This window comes from Monomorium pharaonis, chromosome 2 (assembly GCF_013373865.1).
Source record: "Monomorium pharaonis isolate MP-MQ-018 chromosome 2, ASM1337386v2, whole genome shotgun sequence".
Classification (NCBI taxonomy): domain Eukaryota; kingdom Metazoa; phylum Arthropoda; class Insecta; order Hymenoptera; family Formicidae; genus Monomorium; species Monomorium pharaonis.
The window spans coordinates 25796047-25821979 of record NC_050468.1 but is presented as its reverse complement, the minus strand read 5'-3'; the positions used below and the strand labels follow the sequence as shown (position 1 = coordinate 25821979).

The window sequence follows — 25933 nt, the reverse complement described above, 5'->3', positions numbered from 1 at the left end:
GTAAAGTTTATAAGTTAGCGTATATGATTAACACTCACTATTCCAGTTTTGCATCCTTGTGCAACGGATGTTGCTGATAATGACCGAACACTTCGAAGACAATAGGTTGAGTCTTCAAATATTCTAAGAAGGACTTAGTAACCGTGACTGTAATCTGTATCAATCAAAAGATATTATTGATCAGCAGAATTTAACACCAAGAAAATTTTTATACAATCCTATAGAGTAGGATAAGTTTTCAACTTACGTTCTGTACGTGATAAAATCCGGGTGGATTACCCTTGCCCGTGTTCTTTACCGGCTCTGTCGAGAAAGCTTCATCGTGTCGATGTAGGAAGCTGCGAAAGTAATTAATTACAAGTTGCAGATCACATTGCGTTAAGACAGATGATAAGCCGAAACAGATAGACACTTACTTGAACTGACAGAAAATGTCAGCATATTCCGTGGAAATGCCCATAGCTTGTAGGACCGTTACCCTGAAAGTGAATTCTGTACCGGGTTGCAAGTGATCCGGCAACTCTTCCTCCTTCATGTCGCTCGAGACCGAGCTGTCGCCTCTACCGCTGTCGGCGTCGCCTATGTCGTCCTCGTCCTTCATGTCTTTCTGATTGATCTCGTTATGTCCTTCGACCACGCGCTCCTCGTGTAGCATAATCTGTCGATTCTTCTCTAGAGTTTGAGCCAAAAGCGAGCTACGCTTGTTATGCTTATGCCCGCCAAACAAATCATCCTCGAAGGAGATTCGCGCTGATTGTCTGACGCCACTTGAATATTCGCTGTTTTCCTCTTCTGGAAGAAGGGTTCGTTATGTACATCTTATATATACAACATGTGGAACGTAACACAGCCTTGGCTACGGATTACGTACCAACTACGGCCTGTACAGCGACTCGCAAATAACCCTTAACGTCGCCCTTTTCGTTCACGATGGCTACTTTGTGAATTAACGGCACCGGGTACATGAGGTTGCTTAGATACACGAAAGCTCTGAAAAATTTGATATAAAATTAAATTAAATAAATAACATAGTTCGACAAAAATGACTTTTTTCATACATTAGTATAAGATTAATAAATTCTTATATTTTTTTAGATGGTGAATGTGACTTCTGTTTCCAAATTGTTTTATTATGTCATAATTGACAAATTTACAGTTTAAGTTGCAAAAAGAGCTATTTTTACATACTTTATCATATTATAATGATACGTATATGACGTTGGAGTTTTATAACAAAATTATAATTATATTGCTATTAGGACTTTTCAAAGGAACTTTTTATGATGATTATATGATTAATAAAATATTCATGGTTAAATATGAAATCTATTGAACTCTATATTTCTTTAAATTTAATAACTTTTTGAGGACACAGAATACAAATCCGATGTCAAAACTGAAAATAAATTCAAATAATAATTTAGAAATTGATTTTGTATTCAACATCTAAAAAACTACAGAAAAATACTAATTTTATTCTGGTGTTTTCTTTTTGTTGAACTATGTAATTAAAAACAAAAAAGAAAAAATCAGGTAGATATTACTTCTGAATTGTGCTCGTTTACCTGCCGACCATGCGGAACCATGGAAATCGGTCATAAAATGGATCACCTCCCGTGATAGATTCAATATTAAAATCTGGAGACGTAGGTGAGAGTTCGGCTTCATTGTGGTACATCTCACGCATCAACTCCAGTCTTTGTCTAAAAAACAGATGAAATTAAGGTTTACTACTATTTTCGCGTAGCAAGAAGTTATGCAAATGTAATCGTAACTCGTGTGAAAATAACGTGTATTAAATCGTCAAAGTGTGTTTAACTCATTCAAAATTTCTTCGAGTATTTTTGGTATTCAATCTCTTTTTCACATATGTACTTTTATCGGAGTATATTATATTAAATTATATATAATATTTGCATATACACGGCCACAAATTCAAGAAATTTTTCAATCGAAAAATTCTGTTTCCACAATCAGAGCAAATGTTATTTATAATATTCATAAGCAAGCGTTATATAACAATTAAAAAATGTGAGAACACATATATTTGTTATAAAATATATAATCTCAAATCTCTCCCATTTGCGTGTTTAATATTTCTTTTTTTCATTACCGAGATTTCATAACCGAGATCTTTATGGATCGAATGTACGTGCATGATAAAGTTGGAAAGCGAGATAGTAAGAACACGAATTCAGTGGAAGGTAATTAGAAGATGTGTCGATGTTCAGACAAGACGTGCACAGAATGCGACGAGATACGCTTTTCTTCACATTCACACAGCATAGAGAATAGAGATGTTCACAGCAGCAGCGGAAGCAGTGCTGCATAAACGATGGTATAAACTTTTAGCGGGGAGGACCTTATACTCATTCTCAATCCGCTTCACTTCGAGTTTGCGCTACGAGTCAAAAGAGAAATCATGCAGATTTACCGAAAAGTTTCGCGAGCTTAAAATGCAAAGCCCCGTTTTACTTGTGTCCGTGTCGGAGGACACGGCATTCTTATGAACCGAGAAAGCCTCTCAAGACAGAAAAGAGCAAAAGATACGACAAAACGTATGGTGATAAAAAACGACTTTTGCATCAGCGACAGGGGGATTCTTCAAAGCCGAGGGCGTTTAAAGCGTATTACAATGGCGATAAGAGGGGAGCCTCGAAGCACGTTCGAGCACCAACCTCGAAGGCAAAAGATTTGCGAGCGAGAACTTCGGATTAGAGTAGACTGTAAGGCATTGGAAAATATCCTCTTTGGCCTCCGGAGTGCTTGGGCTCGAGTCTTCGTTGTACACGTGTTGCATCAGCTCCAAGCGCTGTCTACAAGTCAACATGTATTACTTCGCGTGAGTAATTAGCCGGGCAATTTAGCCGAATGCAGACCGAGTTTTGCTAGTAAGCTGCAATTTCGCTTTCTCGTTCTATTAACGAAAAAGTCCGCGACTCAAAACTCAACTCGTACTGATCTTAAGCATCTGTGTGGCGCGCGTGGAAGAATCTTTGGCTGTCTCACGATTACATAAATACTGTTATAAAAATGTTTAGCTTTCGTATCAATTTCAACATAATCTAATGTCTTCGACATAAAACAAAAATAAGTGAATCGATAATCATCATAGTTTTCATGCGAGAAATGCATTCGTGCGACGGTAATGAAACGGAAAAGAAGTTGTTGAATATTTGCATAAAAAGAAAGGTTTTATTCAGTTATAGTGATGAAGAATTGAAGTATAATTGTTGACATGCTATATGTTGAATAAATTTGGTAATTTGCTAAAATCATTATAATTTAATTATAAAATTATTTCACGGAATATTGTTAATTTTTTGATAAACTAATTATTGTAAAATTATATTTTAGCAGAATATGTTTCATCTGTACCAAGCACGAATGCTGTTAGTGATAATTAGATAAACGCCATTAAAATGTAAAATAAAGCAATAAAACAAACCTTAGCTTGTCCAACGTCCAGTAATGTGTAGCACCATTTTTCATATCTTGAACTTCAACAGCAACAATCGTACGTGGGAACGGTCTTTCATCCTCCTCTTCTTCGTCCATAATAGGTAAAAGATCCGGAGGTAGGGGCGAATAAAGAGTGTCCGTGAGTAAAGTAAATTGGAATTGAACCTAAAAGAGGAAATAAATGCAATAAAATTCATATGGGTGATACAATGAGAATACCGAATTTTCCTTGGTATTTTTATTTAAAGTGTTTAACAGACTATTTTTTAATTCTCTCTGCGCCATTTTAATTATGCAAATAACTACCGTTATACTAAAAAAAATACATACGCGTAGATCACACACAGATCATACGGATAAATATAATTCACATCGTTATTAATATCGAGAAAAATTCATAGTTTATATTCGAAAATTATACAGGAAGGTGGTGCAGAGGTGAACGTAAGTAAAAGAAAGTCAGTGAACTTTCTGTCGTACATTCGCGACTGTACCTTCTTTTTAAGTTCAACGGATATAGCATTAGCCTCTTTAAGGAATATCGCGTTGCCCCAAAGATCGTCCCGTAAACTCGTGAATTGATGATATTTCCACTTGCGGAAGGCCCAAGCGGCCAGTTGAAATTCTCTCTCGGTCCAGTTGCTCTCTGCGTCAAATAATGGGTTGACTGAAATGCAAGCCATTACCAGGCAAAACAGTCAGAGAAGCCAAGCGTATGATGATATAACACCGGTTATTTTGTTAAGTGTATTTCAAATGTGCTATGTCCTATCGACAAAAGACTTTGTAGCATGCAGTAAACTCTTGATGATGTGAAAGATACTTGTAAATCTGGATAATGAAGTGAAAGAGGTAGGATGCCCAATCGATCGGGCGTAGCTATATCAAAATGTATTGAGACTCGAAGAAGCAACATGTTTTTCCACACTCACCAAAAATATCTTCCTCGATATTGTTGAAGTCTTCAGGCGTGTAACTGCTATACATAGACATTGTCATACTTTGTTCTTCCACCTGTCTCTGCAGGGCGTCTATTCGCGCTTCGTAACTCTATTCACAGAAACAATTAACTACATTAAACGATGAATTAGAAAGATATGAAGTATGCATTCGTATTATACGTACTTTTCGCTGCTCTTCGAATAGCTGATCCGCTTCCTCCTTCTCTTTACGGAACTGCTCCTCTAGTACGAGTAGTCTCTTTTCCATCTCAGCCTTTAGATCAATACCCTGTTTTTCTAATAGCTCGACTTGCGCGAAATTCCAGTCAGCTAATGGTTCGTTATTGCCAGGAGTTTCTGCTGGAGACCCGTTCGCTATCCGTTCGCGTACTATACATAATTATAAACATACATTTAATTATATTTAATTCCAATAAATATCTGTAAATTATAAACGCAAATAAATCTGAATATTGCATACCTTGGTCTGGATGATTAAATCGGAAAACGTGGCTTTTTCCTAAGATGACGCGTGAGCCGGTCGTTAGGATAAGTGGTTCAGTTACCTCGCGACCATTGACATAAATCAAGGCTCCATTCTTTGGTATGAGAGTTATAATCCCCTCGTGATTCTCGAAAACGCAATGCTCCCTAAGTATATGCGGACCACATAGCTGGATATCTTGAGGCACGTGCGCTTCAGCGCTACCGATGCGTGTAAATCCATTCTTGATGTAGTAAATCAGACACTCCGACATAAGCGGATCTTCGTTCAGATTTACCAAGTGTGGTGTTTTCTTAGGAGAGAAGACGCCCACTGTGACGCCATCCTCTTTCACAGCGACTCCCATTTCGGCGAATACCGCTTCGCGTTGCAAGCGAATCGATTCGGTTCGCTTCAACTTCTCTTCCCATGTTTCATTCAGTTCTAAAACCAAAATGAAATCAAATAAAAACAGTATTACAAGAACGCTTATTAATTTCTGCATTATATATATATATATATATATATATATATATATATATATAAAGTTATCAATGCGATAAGAATATCAAAGGATACATCAAAATAATCCTAATAAATTCGCAATTACGTACCTGCAATTAATTTCTCGGACGCTTGCAATTGTTCAACCGCCTCTTCGGCAATAGTAGATGTAGCGTGAGACGAAATCCTTGATCGACTTTCCTTGGTGTCTTCTTCGTTTCGCTTATTCGTTCTAATAATTTCGTCCCCTGCAAAATAAAGGATCACTAAAAATCGAGAACATGCGAGAACAACATTGTAATATTTAAAATGGCAAGCCTGCGTCAAAGTCGGTATCGTGAGTCGTATAAACATCAAAAGCCATAATTAAAGCAGTGGCGTAGATGAAGAGAAGTATTCCAGAAGCTGATGTAGAGTTGGTATTGTTGCTACATATTCACTCAAAAAACGTTGAAACGTTGAAACGTAACTAATAGACTGATAGAGTACCGGAATAAATCTAATGAATATAAACATGATCTAATCGTTGTTTGATATTTATTATATGCACTTTTGATTAAGAATTCGATGACTTGGCATTCTCACTGTCATATATTCTTTCTTCAATAAACGTAACATTTTACTTTTAATAAAGATATAATTCTTACTTTCATACAAAGAAAGCATGATCAATTATTAATTTAGATTTACTTAAATTTGGGGAATTAATTGTACCGAACATAAGAGAAGAGAACGCAATCGATAGACATTAACAGGACGAATACATATAGTAAATGGTGAAAAGAAAACTCGTGAAGCAAACGTACAAAAATTAAGGCAATTGACATATATACCATTAACAAGTATTATGCGCTTAGCAGTGAAATCAAAGCGCATAAACAAAACAAAAACAATAAAAAGTCTACGAAAGAGGCGCAAGAGATGCCTGTCTTGGCTGTTGTTCTTTGCTTGCAGTGATTGTTAGCATTGTTACTTACTAGGTTCTTTCTTTTCGTATGTAATTTTACCATCTGGCCCTACGTTGAGCGCAAGGGAAACAAAGAGAAAAATACTATGTGAATGGATTGCTTGTCGCGCGCTGTGCAATTGCAATTAGTTTATAGCAGCCAAGAATTCATGTTTACGACACGTGCGTTGTGATTGCCTCTGAATAATGTCTAATATTATAAGTCTATATAATTATTACTATTATAACCAATAGTTGGTGTAAAATAGATAAAATATGTTATGATATTTATGATGACAGTTATGACTTAAATATTCTATATTATATTCTGTAAATTTAATTCTGTAAATTAGATTTTAATGTAGGATTTATTTATATTTAATCATTCATTCTAAAGCAATATATTTATTCTGTCCGAATATGCTTTCTATAAAATGTAAAAAGTCTTCTAATCTGATTTTATATAATAATTTCTAATAATTTTTTAAAAACAGATGTCTTTAATTTACCTTCTTGGACATCGATGCCCTCCTGCTTTAGAAGTTCCCGTAGTTTCTGTATTTCTTCCTTGAGTTCTCTGATAAGCCTGGCATTCGCGTCCTCGTTGACCACAGCTTTGCAAACAATTTGTTTCGCTCTATCTGCGTATCTGCGAATAAAACACAAGACAAATAAACATCTTTCAGGTCTAGTAACTGCACGCTTATATAATATTAATTCAAACTTCGGGAATTATATAACAAATAATAAATTTTACCGTAAGGTTGAAAGTGTTTCATCGTAATTGATGTCGGCAGGGCTAACTGCTGCAATCATAGCAGTTTTTGAATTTCCACCTAAGTTCTCTCGCAATAACCATGTTAAAACGGAGTCTCTGTATGGTATAAAATCGGCCTTTTTCTTCTTTTTCGTTGCCTAGAAAAAAACAAAAAATTTGCAAAAACTATTATATATTAGGTTAAATTATGCAGTTATAATTAAATAGTTAAATATATTATTTAAGCAGACAATATTCATTATAATTAATTACTCTTTAAATTACAGTATATTAGTTACAATGAACTTACCGCCTGATAATCCAAAGCGGCAAACATAAAGAATAGCAATGTAAATACAAAATAAATTCAATATTTAATGTAACGTACAGAGTACGTAAAGTATGATACTTACAATTTCGGCAAGGGCACTGATAACCTTCCCGAGAGTCGTCAAACTTTTGTTAATATTAGCTCCTTCTTTCAATCGTGTTCCTTTCGCACCTGTCGAATCAGCTCTCTCGGATCCGGCCAGATCAACTAGCGATATTTTGCTAACTTTTTCCGACATTAAACCAGTGGTATTGTCCTGTTGCTGTTGTGTAAAGAATATTGTGAAAACTGCGTGCGATCTGCTAGATGTCTCGTTCATATTGGTTGCTGCGACAGTCCTAGAAAGTATTTTTAATAACACTTATTGTGTGCTGTAAAATATTTTTTGCAAAATTTTAGTTACTAAACATAACTAACCTGGCCTTGTTACCCTCGTCTATGAGATCGTGAATGTCTTCGTACGACAATACGGCCAGTTTGGAAAGATCTTCGACGTACGGTCCGTAGAGAGGATGTTCCCTGACTCGAAGATTTCCCCGGTTTTTCGGATTTAACAAATCGCGCACCCTCTCGCAATAGATTTCCATATAACTCACTTCTACAGAATACTTCAATCGCTCGTTAGACGTATTGCTGATTTTCCTAAACAGATCCTTGCATATCTGTGGTATTATTCCCTCCTGGCCTTCTTCCTGCTTGCCCATCATGGTATAAGATTTACCGGCGCCAGTTTGACCATATGCAAAAATGCAAACGTTATAGCCTGTACACAAAATAGAATAAAGAGTTATGCAAAGTGTCTAGGCGCGCACTGTATAGAAATCAATATAAATTAATCAAACTTTGCTTTGAAAGATAACAATGTGATTCTCATAAATTTATTTGAGGAAAGTTAGTGTCAGCAGAGAGAAGTGTCAATCATTAATATATAATGATAATTATTTAAAATTATTTTTCATTAAAAACTATATTGCATCAGCAATATCACCCAAAGCATAATTTATATTTAATTATTTTTCTAAATTGTTGAGGATAATCTTATTCATCCATTAATTAATACTCACCTTCAAAAGCGTGTTCTAACATTTCTTCGCCAATATCTTTGTAAACCATGAGCTGAGTCGAGTAGTTCTCATCGTTTGGCTGTAATAATTGAATCGAAAGTTAAGCGCCAATTAAACGAAATAATACTGTGTTAATAATTCTTATATATGAAAAATTATATACTTACATCCATAGAAAAGTAGGAATAGTCATAATTGAAGCTCTTGACTGCTTCTTTGCTTCCTGGTGTAGCTTTTGGATTCACTATGGCTATAACGGCAAAAGTAACAGGTCAAACGTATGCGTGATAAACTAATAATTATTTTACAAGTCACTTGCTTTCAGTTGCGTGCAGTTAGAAGTAGTACTTACAAGTAGTACTCCCCGACATTTCTATGATACATTGTGCCTGACGACTAATCTCGCGATAGTTGAAGGGCCGTACCCTCACCGCTACCTTAACCGACGACATTTTTCCTGTGTTTTTTTTTCTCTTCTTTTTAATTCAACGTTGGATTAAGCCGACGGCGGTGCTGGCGATAATTTCCTCTCTCTGCAACGAAATAGCGTCCCGTCAAGTATGTCGAATTCAATAGTTTTACGTCGCTTATTGCGAATATGCGGTAAAGAAAACCACTCTGTAGTCTTTATATCTAAGAATATATCTCAGTTATTAATATACTATTCCGATAACATTTTTCCACGGGGCTCAATAAGAAAAGAGCAAAAACGTAGCGTGGAGTTTGCGCGATATATTCGCGCGTGAAATATTTTTCACACAGGGATCGTTAATCGTTGACTTAAACCACTGAAACCAGATAGGTCACTTTAAAACAGTCTAATTCTTAAAGATCATGTAAGATAAACATGTGCTTTTATTAAATTTAATCCTTTATATAAACCAGTGTATTTTTTATTGCTTAATTAGACCAATAGATTACTGATAAACAATTGCATTTTTTTTAAATTAAAAAAAATTTTAGTATACTTTTTTAACATTTAAGAATATAATTGTATAATTATATGATTCAAACTGTTTTTTAATTTTTTTATACATATATGTTTCATATATGGAACATTTTTCATAAGGAATTGTTTACTGTTGATATGAATTACTAATATTGTAATTTGATTATTTTACATTATATTGAATCTAAAAAAAAAACAAAGTTTGCATGTGTACTTTTATTACATTTGAAATGTACTGTATAATATTGTTTTCCATATAAAATATTTTTCACTCAGAGATTGTTTATTAATTATTGATATAGAAACCACTAAAACCAGATCAAACTTCACTTTATATCACTTTATATCAGACTCATTAAAAATATGAAAATTATATGTGTTTTTATTAACAAGTTTCCATGTCTTGCTAATTTTAAGTAACTTGTCTACCACATTGTATAAACCAATAATATTTTTGTGTTTGTTACATTTGTTAAGTAAAATATATTTTATAATAGTTAAAATTTTCAAAATTATTATTATAAAAAAGACGATTTAATGTACTGATATTTTTATACATCTTAATTATACATATATTTACGTATCAAAAATTGTTCTTTTTTATAGTTAAAATATCAAATAATCTGAACAAAAAGTTCAGCATGGATCCCAAGGGTCCTACGCGAGATGGAATGTGTTATTATAAATTTAAATAATATGCATGATATGCATGATATTTTTCTCATATACGAAATTCATATAGGGATCATTTATCGTTGATATGAACCACTGAAACCGGAACGGTTCATATTAGACTCATTCTTAAAGAATATATAAGGTCCCCATGTGCTTTTATTTAAAATGTACAATATATATTTTTTCATAAGTAGTATATTCTTCATACAGGGGTTGTTGACATGAACCACTGAAACCAGATTGGTCATTTTACATCAGATTCATTCTAAGGATATAGATAAAATTCACATGTGCTTTTATTAAATTAAAAATGGAAGATATATATTTTTGTTCATACACGGAATGTTTTTCGCGTAGGGGTTATTTGTCATTGACATGAACCACTGAAATCAGATAAGTCACTTTGCATCAAATTTATTCTTAAGGATCATATAAGATTTACATCATGCTTTTGTTAAATTTAAATTTAGATTACGCTTTGTACTATCCAAAATGTAATTATGCTGTTTTGCATTAAAATAATAGATTTTTTATCAAGTCCGTTAAAACAATTCTGTGCAACAATCGGTTGTGAACGACTTGGCATATTTACAAGCGTCGTCAGAGAATAGTATGGGCCATTGATCCGTTCAGAAATACTTAGATTATCGGATACGGGAGAATGATTAATTAATACCGTGACCGATCTATATTTGTGAAAAACCGGAGAAGTCATATTTTTGCGAGAGACGAGATGATATTCATCTCGACTGATTAACGAAAGATCTTGCCCGATCGGAGCAGAAAAAAAGATCTAAATAAACCACAGTTGCTCAGATATTTGATGGTCATTTCAATCAAAGCTTAAAATATCGAGTTATATACGAATAAAGTTATTTTGCTTATAAAGAATCGACTTCGTGCGTCATTAATAACTCACTTTTCGTTCAAGAATTTAATTTTCTATAAATATTCACGAATCAATATTGTTAATACAAATGATAGATACGTTACGGATGTATATTGACGTCATTATATGAGGTGTATGTAAGCCGATATATGAGGTGTGTGTAAGTATTACATTTATGCATTGCTATTAGAAAAATGTGTACATATGGGTAGGTCGATAATTGGAATAAATATAATAATAAATATATTATATATGCGTATGCATTATATGCATATTGTATATTATGTATTGTACATTATAGAAGAGAAAAGGCGGTTATGAACGAGATATGGTTGTGAAATTCATGATATTTCGTATACTTCTTGTTAAATTTTTGGAATAACCGTCTAAATTACTTTTTATATATTATGTAAACGTTATATCATGGCTACTAGTTATGAATGTTTACTGTGTTGTTGTAAAAGTTGCTTTTCAGTATTGCAGGTAGCTGAAAGTTTTATAGGTATGTATAAATATGTATAGTAACATTGTAAAAGAATATTCTATTTTTCTGTGAATTAAACTTTTTCATTTATTTAAAAGATTATTTTATTTTTAATTATTATTTAAAAGTATATTATTTACGAAAACGTATTATCTGTCTGCGAGTCGGCGGATGATAATCGATAATTGTCAACATGTTTGCCGAAAGTTCGAGAGGATTAAACTTGAAGATATGGAAATGCGCAACTTATGCGTGTAAATGAGTTGTCGACATCTTATGTGGAAATTCGCATGAATGCGTAATTGAATCCGATCGACACTAACGAGACGGACGAGCTTTTCAATATGCAAGACTTGCGTGATTCAGGGAGCGATCACTTAATTAACCTTACCCCCCCCCCTCGCTCTTGTTTCTTCTAACAAAGTAGAGAATTATAAATATACTTCTTAATAAGCATTTATTACTATTCAGAAAGATCATAAGTTTTTAGTCTTGTCCTAAATTGAGATCTGTCAAAAAGATTATTTGTGAGCGATGGATATAATGAGATAACGGATGAATAGGATAATTGGAAAGGTAGAAGAGAATGGGAAACGAAAAAAACGAAGGAATTAAAAGAGTAACGAGATAAGGGAAGCAAATTTCTCTTCACAAGACAAATATCTCGATCTGTTGGTAGAAAACAAAAAAGCAATATTTATCACGTAAGTATAATTTACTAAATACATGTTGCAAAATGCATTCCTTTTAAGTTAACAGGTTGTCCGCCACAATCACTGATGACCGATGTTGTCGAAATCGTTCAAAAACACTCGTAAAAAATATTATCTAATATTCCGAATGGCGTAAGTAGATAGCAATATAAAATAAATGTGCTATTTAATAATGATTTTTATTTTCATTAATCGTTTTACGCAATATTTTATCATTATGTATTTAAGAAAATAGAACTGTGGCGTACATATGCACAAGATGTGCGAACAATGCACATCTATTAGACGAACAATGTGTTGAGAATAAAAGCCGAAGGAACCCCGAACTCCAGTCTGGCGGCGCCTGCCATTTCTCGAAGGAGTTCGGCGAGACACGCGGAGGGTTGCCCGAAGGGCCGCGGTGCGGGAATCTCGGGGGGATTCCCTCCAAGGAAATTAACGTCCGGTTTCCGGAAGAAACGTCCTATCCCTACCACACGGCGAGGTCGTCCTCGTAATCGACGTACAAAACATCCATCACGGCAGCGGCGTGATCGATACGACGGCGTATCCGAGCGTAGTTCGCCGGAGGAAGGTCCGGAAGGGGTGTGAGGCGGGGTATATACGGCGGGCATACGGTGGTGTATATGTGGATTTTTACGATCGATCGTCTCTCTCTCCACGCTCGGAGGATACGACGTCAGGCTTACCTCTTCTCGGCGGCGCGGGAGCGCGGAAAGAGAGCGCCGGAGGAGAATCAGCAATTAAAGGGAGAGCCCGATCGAGGATGTGTCTCTCGATTGCGATTCGGATCCTTTCCCTTTCGCGCAAAGGGACGAAAGAGTGACGCGCGCGTGCGGCGAGGAGACTCGCGACGGCACTCGCGGCAAGCGTTTACTCGCGTATCACTACGACGATACGGCGTTTTTTCCTCACTCCACTTACGTCACTACGTCGGCCATCCGCTGGACGATCCGCGACCCGCGAGAACCACGGCGGCCACGTAGGCGGACATTATAGCGCGTGTACACTCGCGCGCACGCATACGAGTTACGAGCCACCCTGCACTGCCTGCCTGTTGTCTGTCGTTCGGTCGACTTCGCCACCCCCGTTGCAACACCACCCCCTCCAACCCCGAGTCGAGTGGCGAGTGCTGACGACGTTACACCGCGAGCGCCTGCGTGTTGCCTCTGTCTATCGTTCGTCGTCGTCGTCGTCGTCGTCATCGAGGACGCGAAGTCGTGCGCGTCTGGGGTAGGGATGCTTAAGTTTAGTAGGGTACTGCTACTTTCCTACCCCTTCGATATCGAACCGACGTGGGTATCGATACTTCCTCAAGAGAGGCACCTTTTCTTACGGTCAGGCTTGAAGTTTCTATCGTGCACGCAGAGAAAGGATTAACCAATGAAGTTAAAATATAGTCATGATAGCTGAGATATATCCTTAAGATAGGGATAGCTAACGTCATAGTTGCCACGTGCGAAGCTTAATTTAATAAATTTATTAAACTATAACAAAGAGCTATAGCAATATACTGCTAAAACTAAATGTACGTCCCATACAATGAATAACTGTAATTCAAATGCGTGTAAGAAAAAAAAAAACAAATGCAGGATGCATTATTGCCCTAAATAAAATTCAATTTATGCTCTTGAAATAGCTGGTAGATTTTCGAGACTGGACTTATACCATAATTCAGTTCGATTCTTTGTCAGTCGATCTACATTCAGAGCGTGCAATGCCCCGTAGGTGAGAAGCAGTACAAAAAAGAATTTGACGTGGGATGCAATGTCACTGCTTTTGCCGTTTAGGCTGGAAATTGTAAAAAGTTAGTAAATTTTATTTTTTTACGTAAAAGTAAGTAAAATAAAGGGATTCGCTTATACGTTAAAGGTATTGCGTGGGAAAAACTTTTGTTCGTATAATTTCATTCTAATTTAAAGAATAAGATGTCCTTGCGATACCAGACTAAGTTTTTAAATTAAAAAAAAAACACTTTTCTTTGTTTACCATTTGTTTAATCATTAATAAGTTTTGTTTAATATTTGTAAACGCAAAAAGTTCATTAAAATACTATAAATTCAAATGTTAAATTTTACTACTATTTTTTATTAATTTTCCCATTATTACTTTTTGAAATTTTGCAATATTTTTTTCTTCAAATAAATGCCTTACATAGCTTTAAAGTGCATTTATTCCCCTTTAAAATGACATTCAAATTTTTAACTTTACTTTATTTGTTAAAAAATTAGAGTCATTTTTGTAAAAAAGCCATTTTTGCAAATTTTTACTTTAAATAAATTTTTTAATATTTCTCTGACAAAAAATATCACGTTTATATACATTATTTTTTTATAAAAAACAAAGAAAATTCAATATTTGATTATTAATTTACCGATAGAAAGGATTGAGACACCCGAAAAGTTTGGGATGGTGTTTTATCCCGCTTTTGTCTCTAAAAGCAAAGTTTCAGTTTTTTCTTCTAGGGTTAAAGCATATTTTAATTTTAGTTAATAAAGTTGTGTCTCGCAACAAATGTATTTTATCTTTAACAGCCAACTTTTAGTAATGACAGAAAAATTAGAACTATAGAGCTACTGATATTTCGCTGAGATTTCTGAATCATTTATTTCCATGCAATTAGTCAGCAGAAATTATTAACGCATCCGCTTCTCTCGTTTCGAGTGCAACGTTTTCCTTGACGTTTATTTGAGATTGACGATCGTAAAGTAAAAAATAATACTGTTTAATATTTAATATTATCATATTTAAAGTTCGAATAAATACTATTTTTAATTATTTAATTAATTTTCTTTGTTCGCACTATGTAATAAATATTATAAAATATTATTTTTAATCAATTAATTCTATTTCTTCGTATTATACGATTATCTAATTTCGAAAGTATAAATTGTTTAACAAAAAATCCAATTTAAATTTTCCTAATCTTTACACCTTTAATTCGCTTTTGTCTCAATTTATTTATTACAAACTGTCATTTGTAGACCTATATCCTTTTTGACAAGATCCGGCGAACAGTAAATATTCCACTGTGAAAGAGATGACTGCACAGTGTAGAGTCATTTCTTTTTTTATAACTACATTGAGTTTGCATAATCCACTGGAATGTTTTTACCCTCCATAAAACCGGTTTTTGTTGCCTATATTTAATATTCGCAAATGGATAAAAATATCCTGTATCCTATTAAATTAAAGTATCCCCAGCACAGACATTGCACCTTATGTCTCAGGTTATCGTGCCACATTTTAATAGCCACTGAGGGGAAGGGGTGTCGTGGCACGCGCGAGCGCCTCGTAGGTGGCTTCTGTAAGGGGGTAGTAATGTTTGTTCTGCCACGCGCGCAACTGCGAGCTCATGATTTCCACGCTGAATGGTTAGGGGCACGAAACACACAAGGGTCGCGTAGGCGGGCGCAAATATCTTCCACAAAGATGAACCGACCCGACTAAAGGCACAAAATCGGAAAAAGCTAATTAAAGTGTAGGCTGCGAAATTTAAGTTTGTCAATCTTGACGTACGTAACGTTCATTATCGGCGTATCCATTATCTCTTTCGGTTTATAACGAGCTTATACTTTCGTGTAAACGTATGTAGAAACAGGCGGAAGGGTGCGGACTTAATGCCTCACAGGTGTACGCTTATCTTTTAGTTTACGTCAGTGAATAGCAAATATTTCGAAGAGAGATTACACGCCTGTTGTAAGCCAACTATACAATAAAGAACCATTTAAATTCCCAAAACTATTTTATAGATAGAATGATACGTTGCACAAATAAATTTTGATAACGGGATTATAATGGGCCACTGACGTAAACAGGTTTAATGAATTTTAGATACAATCAAGAAAAGCCTTTATTAGGTTTACGTCGTTAATTCTTTAATAGTAAAAAAAGGTCATGTATTACCCGACTGCGTCAAAATAATAGCAGAATCTAATAATAAATTAACAAACGTTTTTGTTAAAAAGCTTTACTCGTTAAACCTTTAACGGATTTCAAAATAAAAAAAATGGCAAAAATATATTTCTGTTAACAACAATAATATATTTAGTCGCTAAAATGCGCAATTTCAAACCAAGTACAAGTGCTGTTCTGGATTATATTTGTCAATTGCGTTTTAAAACCGCAATAATAGTATCATTGTATGAGGTGAAGTCAATAATGACACTTTTTTTAGGTACAAGAATTAATAAATTTTTAACACGTGTCAGTTTTTCACTGAAATTTTTATGTGACCTGACTTGAATGACAGACATCATGAATAAGTTAAAAAGAGTAACGGAAAAAATAAAATAAGTTTGATTTATAAACAGCTTTAGAATAACTAAATAAATCTAATTATAAAGGGTTTCACTAATCATTTTTTAGACCGATAAAATAGTGATACGAAAAGGGATTTTAATTAATTATTCCAGCCATGCCTTAATTTTCTTAATTAATATCGGTAAACCAATTTCGGTAGAGAATATAATTTATAAGTTACGTTCCTGTGCGCGTCGAATATTCCGTAATTATTGCGAGTTTGTAATTCCTATAAATTATTTTCGAACGGTCTGAGAGAATCCGAAGAACGCTAGAAAGATGTCACGCGAGGCAATACTGTTTCAGACATCTTCGATATGTTCCTTGCACGTGTTTCTGCGTTATTGTCTGGGTTTATGTACCACAATGCGTAACAATTCTCCATACTGTCATACGGATGTATTTGCACACGTATGGGAGACATTGGTTTATTATTATCATTTAGCTTTTACAACGGCGTGTACATTGTACATGTGTCTTCGGAAGATATAAAGCGTAGATACACCGGGGAGTTCTAAATATATGGGTCTTTGTGAAAAAGTCGAACAGTGATTGATTTGATAATCGCGCACGGAGTCGTATAATAGTCGTATAATAGTCCACCCTTGCTTGCCGTAGATTAATCATCGCGGGTTATCTCGTTAATCCCGACAATTAGAGGTTGGATCTCTCGGAGAGAGATTGGACATGAACGTTTCGAGTGTGAACTGTTCTCGACGATTATCCCCCGAATACAAAAAATACCCAGAAGATCTGAAAACGCACGCAAATACGCGGATATTTGCCACGTTCAGGGGGAAATCTTTAAACGACCTTCGCATTGACGCGTCGTTTGGTGTGGTGAAGAGGTGGAGGGGGCGATCCTCGCGGTCATTATCGTACTCTAATGAACCTGTGTAAAGAAGTGACTCATATACACATCGTGCACGAGAAAAATTTTCTCGTCGGGCACGCATTTTATAATTACGACCACCCTAAAGAGGGATTCACCCCAATTATACTGGTAGCCCTAATTAAAATCATCTCAAGTTCCCTTTATATCAGATTAAAGTTTCAGATCGTTACTAGATCACAATCCTGCCTTTTAGATAACGGAGTTCTCAGGATACTCCGAAGAGAGTCGTGACATCGTCTTCAGAACGAGTTTCCGAATATCGATCGTTCAGGAAACTGGACGAATGTGTAATAGGAAGAGTCTATTCAAGACTTAGTCTATTCAAGAATTTTGTTCTATTCGGAACTCCGAGACCAAATTGGAGAATCAACGATCCACATTGTGTGGCCAGGGGGGGGGGGGAGAGAAGTAACTAGCGAAATTAGAATGCACGTCGCCGTCCATTCGGCAATCTCGCCGAAGTTCCGTGAAACTCGAAGGTATGTCCGTCCTTCCCGATATCACTCTAACCGTGTCCTCGCGTAAGTCACCTCGCGGCATTCTCGCGGGAGAGATCTCATTTCGCGGAATGAAGGAATTCTTTGGAGGTCACACCTCCCTCCCTCCCTCACCCCGCTCGATGCGCGCACTCGTGTGTCCCAGCGCCGATCAGGCCAGGCTGGCGAGGAGTCGTGCTCCGGGACCGATATTAATCGGCCGGATGCCGGATAACGCTCAGCCCTCCCCGAGTGCGAAAGTCCTCGCGTATTACCCTCGCGCGAATTCCGTCAGCACGGCTTATCGCGCCCACGCAACACCTGGGGTCTCTTCCTGCCTACGGACCTGCCTTCCTCTTACCGAGCGTCCCATCGCGTGCGACGCCGGTGTAGCAACCTGAGGGTGGTGGTTGAATCGGAATCAACGTGGCGCGCGCGCACACGCACATACATATCGTTCGCACGTGTAACCCCCACACGCGCACATACCTTGTAATACGTACACGTGTACGGGGTACAAGGTGCGCGCGTCGATCGACAACATAGTATAGTGGTCCAGGGCCGTGTCTGGCCGCTTTCTCGGTTTATGGACCAATCGCGCCGCGTCTCAGGGGGAGGGAGAAAATCAATAGCCCGCGGAGGCAGACCGGGTGACGTCAGCCTGCAACCCGACGATCGACCGATGCGACGCAGGCGGCGCCGGCCAATTTCCACGGAGCAATCAATAAGTAAAGATACCCACGACGACGTCGCCGACGACGGTACCGCGCGCGCACTCTACGTGTCATGCACACACATATACAGGTTTTATTGGGGAAGGCCCCGATGCCGTGTCCCGATGCCCACTTCCTTCGACGTCGACGTCGATTAACCATACAAAAATCATCCCCTTTTCGCGCGCGGCGACACCGACGCGCCGCCATCCCCCCCTTCCCACCGTCGCGCCCGCCGGGGGCGGATTACCTTTAACATGCGATGCGTCCGCGCGCACGAAAGATCGCGACGCCGACGCTCGGCGTCTCCGCGGCGTCGCTGGAATACGCCTTAAGATATTTCTAAGAGCGAAATTTCGGATTATACAAGATTCAGCGAGGCGAGTCAACGGTCTGCTTGTTAGCACGTCCGTTCGCGTAAAACGAGGGTATTGAATGAGAATGGCGATATTATACGTATATACCGTACGAATGAGTCAGCCGTTCCTTGCCGTCACCCCCGTACCTCTCATGGATTCCATGACCAATTTGAATTCCTCCTCGAGGAATATTTTTATTGGACGTTTACGTCACTTCTTTGGACTCTGAATTCGTGGAAAATTCGCGTGAAGAACGGAACGTTTCGTTATTCATCTCCGCATCCAAGAATCTTTATCTACGAAACCTAATTTTTTAATTAAATAAAATTTATTTATGGAATAAAAAAGCGAATCCCTTTTGGTTGATGATTTTGATGCAAAATGAATTCTTATCGATTCGTTTCGCCTTACCTAGCTAAAAGTGTCAAATGTATGCATGTGAAATCGTTAATATCTTAATACGTAGATTTTATTCGTTTATCAAGACGAATATTGGGTATAAAATGGGTAGACATGTGCGTAAATTCACGTTAAGGCATTAATAGCTCCGGATATTTCTATGTAAACATATACAATAATGTCACGATTCTCGAAGGGAACAACTTTTTTTTAGTCGGTTAAGCGAGTTATTAATCACACAAATAACCAATATTCTATGACAGGAGACTTTTGCAAATTAGAGCACTCGGTTTTAGCAAGCGCGGTTTTGTTTAAAAAATTGAAGAAAGATCTTGGCTTCTGAATATAATTGGAAAGAGGGGAAGAATGTCTATTTGCGCAACTTTTGTATTTTCAATAACATGTCAAGTAAATATTTTATAAAAAACTGTTTTTTTTTTAATAAAATATATTTTATAAAAAACTGTCTTTTCCAATATCTCGTTAAAAGTTGATTTTGAAATAAAGACCGTGGATAAAGATTCTTAGAGGCAGAAATATACAACGAAACTTCATTCTTTGCGCGAATTTTCTATGAACTCAAAAACTAAGAAGCAGATGCGACTTACACAAGAACGTATCATTATTTTTTATTCATTCATGTTTAAGAATTTGATATTCCCAATCTATACTGTGTTTTTATTCAGAAAAAATTGCTCTCAAATTTATTCACACTTGAGAAGAGACGTTCTTATATATTTTTAAATATTACACAAAACATTTTTATTCGTTCATCCGAGCATCATAATATCGTTGACGTTTCATTAATATACGTATGCTGACACAGGTGTTCATAATTTTATATCATTGATATTCCAAGGAACCTGGTATCGATTATTTTTTAGATGCTCAATCGAGGAAATCGATAATTAATGAATAGATAAAAGTCTCACTTACGAGATTTGAAAGTACGCTTTAAAGAGAGTAATCGACGAATAATTCCGTCACCGTTACGCGAGTTTAGAAATTATGTCATTCGAAGTATCGGTCAACAAATTAGCAGTCACGGTATTTGAAACGTCGATTACTACTGACCTACCCTAATCCTCGTACTTTGTTTATGCCAGCGAAGCGTTACCTATGGCCCATCGTAACCTTCGAACCCTTCAATCCCCTTCGTGCACCACCCACCCCTGTGTTCCACGAGTGAAATCGTTACCCATGCCATTTCGCTTCAGCCAATTCGGGTTGGTATTCTCTATGACGATCTGTGACGGGCGGGCCGAGGCACGATGAGAATGACGTGATAGCGATTGATTGCGAATTGATGTCACCGAGATTTTTCAAACCAATTTTCAGATTCAGATTTTTTATCTCGAAATTTAGATTTTCTATTGAAAATTCAGATTCTTTATCACAATAGCAATATTAAAATTTAGTTTTTCAATTATATCGAATTGGAAATAAAATAAACGCATTTTTCAAGTTCAACGGGGATAAGCGAAAAAAGACATCACTAATAAGACACTCGTAATTAAAGTGAGCAATTATATTTTAAATAATAATTAATAGAAATTACGAATCATAATTCAAGTAGGTACGCATTTACTGTTCGGCTATTGGGCATTTTTTTATGTCTGGAGTAACAAGTAAAATTCAATCGAATTTCAAAAACTAACTTAATCGAATTTGTGATTAATCAATTATCTTTTCAAAATTTTGCAGCTATTGAGACTGTGCACAATGAAAGAAATAAGGAACAAGAAACAGAAAACAGGAAATAGGAAAGAGGAAACAAGAAATATATAATGTAGTGCAGTGTGTATACTACGTCATATATACAATACAGAATAGAGATTAAAATTTTATCGCGCTCTTCCTCTGTTCTGTTTCATATAATAATATTGGACTGTTTTCTATTTCCTATTTCATTTATTATGTGCAGGCCTATTCGCTCTTGTAGTATTATATTGTTCGATTTATCTTAAATAATTTCACTTAAATAAAATATTCATTAATCCTTTTTATTCCTTCCAGAGTTATGAAGTGTTAACACGTCCAACAAATGATACACACCATGAGTGCTGTGAGCATATGTTTACACTAAAGTCCCCTTCAATTGTTCCCTTTTCAATTTATTCTTCAATTCTCAAATAAGTTTTGCTCACACAAAATATTCAATAAATTTAATTCATCGAGACGAATCTCTTTGTATCTAATAACATTTGTGTGAATTTTTATAGTTTCTAGTTTATGCAAATTATATGTCGATTACTCGTCAGTCTTAAAACATAGTTCTAAAGCTGGAAATAAAGCTGGAGAATGTAATATCACAAATTAAGTTGACAAGCAATTTAATAATATTTTGAAAAATATTTTAAAACACTGTGAAGAATTTATTGCGAAAAATATTATGGGAGTTCAAACATTGATCTTCCTCTATTCTGTGCAAGCATCCTATCAATTCGTCTATCGAGGCATGTAATATTTATTGTAATAATTAATATATTAGAACTTTTTTTGAGGTGACATATTAAACAATATCATTAAACAATGTAAAAAAAGGATTAATAATGTATATTTGATTGTAATCGTCGATATTTTTTGCTGTAACTGTTACATTTTAATAACTTTAGTTTTGGCAGCAACGACATTAGTTGTCCTTATTTTTAAAGACACATCTTATTGTTAGTTGTTATATATTTTAGTTTCATCGGCTAATCTTTTCTCTGCATATGATGCTTAATAATATTTGGGTGAATATGTATTTTACAATTTCCAGTTCATGTGCAAGTTGCGCGCCGATTATTTGTCGATTTGAAAACAGTTCTAAACAGAAATTTATAAAAATAAAATAACATGAAATGAAAATTGTAAAAATTTACACAAATATTATTAAATTCAAGATTAGTCTCGACTGAATAATGGCATAAATTTCTTCTTCGCTTAATAATGTTATTCATTGGTTCACTTTACTTATTGTTGTTTAAATCATCAAATTTATTAAAAATTTAGTAAGAAATTAAATGAGAAATAATAATAAAGAATAATGCGCGGACTTGTTCCTAAATTTTTATTCCAAGATTATTTATATGGATATAGGAGATAAGAGTAAAATTTCATACTATCAATTTGCAAGTAATAAATTGTTTTAATGTATAATTATATATAATTCGCATGTATGACGCGTAGTTAAGTATATTTCTTTTTTCAGTGTAGAAAATTTTGTCTGTCGAGGTAAATGACAAAAACGTGTATCAATAATTATAAAATGCAATTAGATGGCAGACATGATAAAAGAATAAAATTTATGAATTTTATATAATAGCACTAAAGTTAAAGCATTTCTTCGCTTTCTTAAATGTAAATGTCAAACCCATTTCAGTTTCTTCTTGCACTCCGATAAAAATAATATCCTTTCTTGACTTTTTAACTCTCTTTCTCCATCTTCATCTTTTTCCGTATTTATTCCATCTTGATCGTTGAACATTCATACTGACATGTAAAATATTTCAAACTGTGAATAATTAGTCTTTAAAAACTTACAAGGTTTTTTTCTTTAATCATGAAAATTTAGAAATAGGAAAAAATATACACATGTTTAACTTAATTTTGCAAAATAAGTATGTTTAAAAACTCAATAAAGATAAGTACATGTCTATTCGAAATATAAGCTACACTTTGCAATCATTTTTATAATTATATTTATATATTATTTATTTATTTTTTAACAAGAGATATATATCGACAGATAATATAAAGTCCAATATGCAAATATATATGTATATGCATTCATTCTGAGAAAATTAACATTCTTTAAAAATTAATAGAGAATATTTCGATAAAGCATACGTCCAATCGATGTAATCGATGTAATTTACTTTATGCTTATCTCTAGTACTTATTTTGTATTTTAAAAAAGATCTTGGAATATAAATTGTAATATTATTTTCCATTTATTTTCTCATTAAATTTTTAACAAGTTTGATAAATTAGATTCTCTGATTTTAATAAATATTCTATGTAGGCGGTTTAAAAGTCAATGCAATTGGCAGAATAGAACATTAAGAGAATATTTTATTTTAAAGCACGAAAAAATTGCCTATTTTTGGGAATCTTTGAAACATATTCCTTTACGTTTTTACACATTTACTTATATATATATTTTACACACACACACACACACACACACACACACACACACACACACACACACACACACACACACACACACACACACACACACACACACACACACACACACATTTAGTAAATATGTATAAATTCCCTCCAAATATAGCTAAACGTTTATTAATTTTTATATATTAGTTACCTAAATTGAAAAACAAATATTTCATAAATTAACCGATACGATTTTAAAAAACCAATATTGATTTTTTCAGCAAAATCAATTAATATGTAAAAAAAATAATTAATTAATATTGCAATATAATTTTGGTTTATGCGATAAACAGACATGTATTTTATATATATACAAAAGTCAATGGTTTTAGGAATTTCTGAGAATCATGTCAACCAAATTAAAAATGTGTTTATTTTTAAATTTATATAACATAAAGATTAATAAACATTTAGTTATATCCAAATTTATTAAATATCGATATTTATTAAATACGTACAAGTAGAAGTGTAAGAAAACATATGCAGCAGTTTTCTTTTAAATAATACATAAAATCAATAACTTTTTTGTGTTTTATATCTCCTTAATTTCGAGATATTGTAAGCAATTTTTTAATATTAAAAACTAAAGCGTAAGAAACGCAAACACATATTCGAATGTATAATTGCATTGTATAACGGAGTGAATGTACAGTACAGACTTGTCGTTGAATTGTACATTTAAATATTAGAAAAAAATCTCAACCCTTTCAACCCTTGGCGTAACGCGAGTAGCTCGGAATACTCGAGAAAATGCATGAAAACTTCCTGGCTGACCGACCATTCTCTTGTACTTCTGGTCGTGAATGAATGGCAAGCAGAAATCTCATCGATGAGAAATCTACTTTCGCTAGATTAACGCGAGATAATCGAGATAATCGGTCGGGCTAATTACCTCGCGTCGCACTTTCGACAATTTCGATCGTAAAGTCTCGGCTTGACGCTTCGCAAAAAAATTTTCCTCAGTTTAATGCACCTCCGACTACCAAGAAAAACTACCAGCTTGCGAGAACTCACGAAACCGGAGATCCCGATGCTCGAGTGAGATAAGTTGCACGACACGCTCGTTTTAAAATTAAAAACAGTACGTTCTTGAGATTCACGCGGGTTTACTCCTGACGTTTGACCCCGGGAACAAGGAACAAAGAGCATCGAAAACGCGCTCGAGACGCCGTGTATTTCTTGCCATCGATAACGAGACGACGGGGTCATTTAAATAAATGATCGTCGGCATCGCGCTCACGAGGCCATTCGTACAGCGCCCATAAAGACGCGCGGTCGCGACGTGCACGCATGACGCACGCACGTATGTACGCACTCGTCTTTGCGCGTGACGATTCGCGAGAGAAAGAGAGAAAGAAAGAGAGAGAAAGAGAGAGAAAGAGATCGAGAGCGTGAGTGGGAGGGAGAGGTGACAAGTAGCGCGAATGGTACACGCGAATGAAAGGGGGAAAAAGAACAAAACAAAAAGAAGAGCCTCGTACCGAGGTGACTCACCAGATACGTAGGCAGTGACGTGAAAACAGCTGAGGTCCTACGGCCATACTGGCTCGGTGCTCCGCCAACACGTTCCACGGAAGCGGCAGGCGAGCGCCGAGCGTGCACGCTGTGCGTCGCGACGCCACTCGGTTGACTCGGTTGCCCGACTTCCCCGGCGCGGCGGCGGTCCGACGCCCGCGATCGATTATCGGAGTCTCTCGCGCGCGCGAGAAAGGCCGAGGCCCGTAAGCGTCTGCCCTCTCGCCCTCACGGGCTACGCGTGGTGAACGTTGCCGCGAACGTAAAGCGAGTCTGTCTCGACGCTGTCGTCCGCTCGCGCCTACCTTCAATTCACGGCGAACTTTTGCGTCCCCGAGTCCGCGCCGCTCGCTCTTTGTGTGTTGCGAGAGGATTAAGATCACGCTCTCGCTCCCGCGCACACGCAGACAGCGCGTTTCGCGCTCCGTTTCGCTTCCTGGCCGGATGAATCATAGCTGACGGTTCCCGAACCTAATCTTGTTTTTGTTGCTTATGCAAGGTAATTTGTCGGGGATGTCGGTTTCCTAGACGGCCTGTCTCTCCCGCGGTCCATTCGGTCTTTGACAGTCTTTGAAGAAATGCATTTTTGTCTTGTATGAACTGGTATTGTATTTGTATTCAGAAATCTAAAATGCGTGAAAGAATTTTCATTATAAATTTAATAAAGTGTCAATTAAAGGAATTCTTGGTTTCTGTTGATTTATGTAATGTAAATAGTAAAATATTTTTTTAATTAACTGCAATAAATTTATCTTAATAATAATATATATTTGTAATGTCAACTAAGATATTTTTTCCATAATATATGTCTATTTTGCATTTTGCAAGAGGAAAAAAGTGACTTACCCAAAAAGGTTATTTAAAACAAAATTTTTTTTACTTTAAGTGGCCCTTAGATTATTGCATAATATTAT

The 25933-nt window shown here is 35.8% G+C and overlaps 1 protein-coding gene across 12 annotated transcripts in view; it reads right to left on the bottom strand.

Annotated features, from left to right (window-relative positions):
- LOC105830858 (kinesin-like protein unc-104) overlaps window positions 1-25922 on the bottom strand; it is a 34824-nt gene extending 8902 nt beyond the window's left edge. Inside the window, exons 1-21 of one of the 12 annotated variants that reach the window (XM_028194375.2) lie at window positions 24999-25922; window positions 8842-9022; window positions 8657-8739; window positions 8490-8568; window positions 7843-8188; window positions 7508-7763; window positions 7405-7407; window positions 7095-7252; window positions 6847-6986; window positions 6369-6407; window positions 5502-5639; window positions 4885-5331; window positions 4588-4793; window positions 4395-4512; window positions 3957-4129; window positions 3449-3627; window positions 1566-1703; window positions 872-990; window positions 417-792; window positions 248-338; window positions 39-154 (exon numbers count right to left, since the gene is read on the bottom strand). In XM_028194375.2, coding sequence (XP_028050176.2) covers window positions 39-154; window positions 248-338; window positions 417-792; window positions 872-990; window positions 1566-1703; window positions 3449-3627; window positions 3957-4129; window positions 4395-4512; window positions 4588-4793; window positions 4885-5331; window positions 5502-5639; window positions 6369-6407; window positions 6847-6986; window positions 7095-7252; window positions 7405-7407; window positions 7508-7763; window positions 7843-8188; window positions 8490-8568; window positions 8657-8739; window positions 8842-8941 — 3305 coding nt within the window. In that variant the 5' untranslated portion in view covers window positions 8942-9022; window positions 24999-25922. Of the gene's footprint in view, window positions 1-38; window positions 155-247; window positions 339-416; window positions 793-871; window positions 991-1565; window positions 1704-3448; window positions 3628-3956; window positions 4130-4394; window positions 4513-4587; window positions 4794-4884; window positions 5332-5501; window positions 5640-6368; window positions 6408-6846; window positions 6987-7094; window positions 7253-7404; window positions 7408-7507; window positions 7764-7842; window positions 8189-8489; window positions 8569-8656; window positions 8740-8841; window positions 9023-12888; window positions 13500-24998 lie in introns of those variants that run through there. The other 11 variants (XM_028194374.2, XM_028194377.2, XM_028194376.2 and 8 more) reach the window with 11 other exon arrangements.
- Between the last annotated feature and the right edge of the window lie 11 nt (window positions 25923-25933).